This window comes from Rhizophagus irregularis, chromosome 22, assembly GCF_026210795.1.
Source record: "Rhizophagus irregularis chromosome 22, complete sequence".
NCBI classification, from domain to species: Eukaryota; Fungi; Glomeromycota; class Glomeromycetes; order Glomerales; family Glomeraceae; genus Rhizophagus; species Rhizophagus irregularis.
In genome coordinates, this window is record NC_089450.1 from 271,491 (window position 1) to 275,932 (window position 4,442).

Consider the following 4,442-nt stretch of genomic DNA (forward strand, 5'->3'; position numbering starts at 1 on the left):
GAATAACCCTTAAAAATAAGCTGTTTATTATATAAATATATATAATATATAACAATTACAATAATTATTAAATAATAATGCCTAAAAAATAAAAATAAATCTATTAATATATTTAAAAAAAGTTTTATAGTGTTGTTTAAAATGCCTTAATAAACGTAATAATGTGCAAATAATGTTATAAAAATAGAGCACATTATACTAATTTTAACATGTCACATATTTACAACATCCAATAGGAAAATGATTTTCCGTCGATTTCCCACCATATTGTTTTTTTTAGAAAACTTATCTAAGTTTATTTTATTTGCAGATCATCACAAATTTCATATATATTCCTCAATTATATCACCTGATCATTAATTAATGAAATGAGTCAGATTGGCCCATATGTTATTTATACAAATAAAAATTACTTCATATTGTATCTCAGTAAATATTAAAGTTAAAAAATAAAATTATTACTTAGATATAAATTTTATTGAATTTGAATTATTAATTAGCTAAAAAACAGGGGAGTATAGTTTAAATTCTTCTCCTAAAATAAGCAATTTTTTGAAAATTATATATTTTTATATAATCAATAATTATTCATAAATATTTAAGATTTTATTATATGTGATTATAATATACAGTCAAATCTTTATATAATGATATGTCGGAACATATATAAAATTTTTAGAAAATATCACTATATCAAAGTTATACTGATATTTATATTCTCACATATAGTGGGAAAAATAAAATTTTATCAGTATATCAAGTTTTTAATAGTATATTGGTATTCAGTATATCAAATATTGAAAAATTTTAAAAAAAACTAAAAAAATAAAATCTAAAAATTTTAAAAATATTAAACATTAAATATTATATAATGTAAAATGCCATTCATTAAAAAATTTTATTTATTTAAATAATTTCAATTGGTTTATATCTTTATTAAACCAAATATTACAAAATAATTTTAAGTAAAATTCAAAAATTTTGTAATATTATTATTTATTATATTTAGATTAAACTTATTTACTAATCAGTTGATAAAATCAGTATGATTATGTAATTTTAATTATATAAATTGAAATTGAAAGAAGAATTAATATCTGGAATTATGCTGTAATTTAATTATTCATAATGTTATTTATTTAAATAATTATATATTTAATAATACCAGTATGATGATGTATATAAATTGAAAAAATAAATTGATGACTGGGAATTATGCTGTAATTTCAAAAAAACACTGTTAAAAACCTAGACAAATCATTTACCTTTTACTATATTTATACTTTTTTTAGATAGCTAATTTTTTAATTTTTTTTCTTCATTTTTTCATTTTATTTTCTAAAAAAAGGTTTGAAGTAATCAAATTAATTATATGAAGTTTAAAATATTTAAGTATTTAATACAGATTTGTATAACGAAATCCCTGCAGATCACAACAGAGAAGTGCGACGCGGGAGACAATTTGTCAAATTTGTCATTATCCTGAGTTTATTTGCAAAGAATAAAAAAGGTTAATTCGTGATTCATGCAGAAAAAGGGTGACAAATAAAAGTGAAAAAACTATTTTAAAAGATAAAATATTTGAAACTTTAGGATAAATATTTATATATTAAAATATGTTGGGTTCATACTTTAAGGAATGTTACTAATGATCGACATAAATTTGCACCGTGCAATTGACACACGAATCACGAATTAATTATTTTTTTACAAAAAAAACATTCTTATTTATTAAAAACAAACAAGAACCACATAAACTTTATACTTCATTTGTAATTCTTATGATCATTTAAATTCATGTAATACTATGGTTAATATTGCCAACACCGCCGAAACCTTCAATTTCATTACTATCTGAGCAAGTAGTAACAAAACTTAAAATTTCCGTATTACCCATATATTTTGGACATAATTCGCTATAAAAATCGAAAAACGAATTGATTAATATCACAATATTTTTTTTTTAAAAAAAATGTATAAATTTACTTACCCATGAATAATAGCCAGAATAGAGGCCATCATCGTAATAGAATAACCAATATGTGTCGTAAAACTTAGTATCATGGTAAATAAAGATGCCGGCGAAGACTTCAACGCATAAGATGATTTTGAGTAGGCTAATATTACAACAGCCCATGTAATACAAATGATAGAAGACCAAGTCACAATCGCCGTTAAAGCAAAATTAATAATCTTTAACTGTAAATGTACAAAAAAATTTAATCTTAAATAAAAAAAAGAATTATTTTGGGGAGGAATTTTATGTGATTGAAATACCTTTTTTAAATGGGTTTTATGAGTTTGTTGTTTTTCTTCTCCACTACTCACCAATCTAACACTTTCGGTTGTCAAAACAACCAAGAATCTTCCATATTTAACTAAACCCAATATACAAATAATATTGGCAATGCTTAAACTAATAAGTAGGATTCCTTGTGTTAATTTATATAGTATTAAATTTTCCTTTTGTACGGCATATCCCTTAAGACATGAAAAAACCGTAACAATCACTCCAATATATATAATATATCCCCAATATACTATCAGGACTGTTCTATGACCTGGAATTAATGGTTCCCTACCATGTCGAATGTCCGTTGGACGATGGAAGGCTAGTTTTGGTATCGCTTTAAAACTAAATAAGAGGAAAGGGAAGAAATATTTAACGTGGCGTAATAAAGAAATTGACTAATATATATATACTTATATACTTACGTTCCCGCGATATAAGTCACGATAGCAAATTGACCACAAGTCCAACCGGCATAATTTATAAAACTTTCAAATATGATGCTATAAGGGAACAGGTCAATGGCCACAATAGTCAAGTCCAGAGCCCTGACTAAAAAGAATTAGTTAATTTCAACAAAATTAAAGAGATACCATTTATTGCGCCTAAGATACTTACATAACGAATGTATGGTAACCCAAAAAAGGAATCCAGTTATGGGTTCGAAAAGATGATCGCCCCATAAAGGAGATTTGTCGTGAAAATATTTATATAATAAAACGGAGAGGGCAAATAAACTTACAACAATACAAATTATTATTGCTGTATAATAAACCCATAATTGAGAACCACTTACACGACATAATAGTTTCGTGAATGATAAACTCCCACTACAATCGGATAAAGTAGAAGGAGGCATTTTTTTACATTATTTATTAAAGAGGGTATAATTAGGAACGATACTTTTAATCTTTTTTATCGTACAAAAAATATAGAGAAATAGAGAAATAAGGAAAATAAGGAGGGATATAAAGAAATATGGAGTAAGTCACAAAAAAATCAATAATTCGTTTTATAAAGGGAGGAGGATATCGACTTATCGTTAATTAATTAATTAATTAATTTTTTTTTTCTTAATAAAATCTATAATTGATTAAAATATATATAATTAAAGACGAATCTTTTTCGTTTCGTTTGTTCGTTTATAAAATATTTTCGTTTTTATTTTTTAATTATTTTAATTATTCTTTTTCTTTTTTAGAGAAAAAAAAAGGGAAAGAATAAAAAATAAAAAAAAACTTACCACTTGTTATTAAAATAATTCAGATTGTATAAATAATAAATAAACTTGTAATACGTTTAACAATTTTGATCTTTAAATGCATGATTCTATTACCTGTAAAACATTGCAATTTTATCCATTTTTCCATTTTATGAAAATCCTAAATTTAGTTTCCTATTTTCATAACTTTCGGTAAATCCGTTCAAATTAAAAAGAATTTTGAAAGATAAATAAAAGATAAAATAACTGTCAACTTACGGAATTGGATTATTGTTTAGTTACACTTTAAAAACGCCAAAATTATAGATTCAATTGTGATAATATTTTTTGATGACCGGGGAAGTTCTCCTTTATGTTTTTTTAATCGTAAATACGTAAACAATGTTATTAATCGTTATACCAGCACCAATTACCAAACTTTAGATTAGTAAATAAAATTTTACTGGAAAGTTCCTTATTTTTTTAAATTTACCTGCAAAAAATGTATTGTTACGCGATTTAATTATCTTGGATTACTTTTATAGACTTGTGCGAAATAAAATATTTATTAAATCTTTTAAATTTTTAATTTTTTTTTTTATGTAATAAATGTAAATTTTTCCGCATTGCATAATAAAAAGTATCTGTATGATATGTCATTGGGCAAAAAAAAAACTTTATTATTTTTGGTAATATAATAAAGAGTTTCAGAAACACATTGTGGCACGTATTTGGAGACGAGCGCCATAACTTTGTAATCGGTAATAAGGCACACTTATTTTATTATAGAATTTGAAAAAAAGGAAATATATATTTATATAATTTGTAATAAAATGAATCGAGATAACAAAGATAAATAAATAAGTAAAAAAAAAGTTTATATAATAAAGTTAAATAAGTATAATAAAGTTAAAAATAAGTATAATAAAGTTAAATAAAATAAAGTTAAAA

The 4,442-nt window shown here is 23.4% G+C and overlaps 1 protein-coding gene across 1 annotated transcript; it reads right to left on the minus strand.

Annotated features, from left to right (window-relative positions):
* Positions 1-1,714: 1,714 nt before the first annotated feature.
* OCT59_014297 (uncharacterized protein) lies at positions 1,715-3,493 on the minus strand. The gene is made up of 5 exons (XM_025322058.2): positions 2,909-3,493; positions 2,716-2,842; positions 2,278-2,635; positions 1,991-2,199; positions 1,715-1,916 (listed from the first exon to the last, which is right to left on the minus strand). The coding sequence occupies exons 1-5, from the start codon at positions 3,147-3,149 to the stop codon at positions 1,796-1,798; spliced, it is 1,056 nt and encodes a 351-aa protein (XP_025167279.1). The 5' UTR covers positions 3,150-3,493; the 3' UTR covers positions 1,715-1,795.
* Between the last annotated feature and the right edge of the window lie 949 nt (positions 3,494-4,442).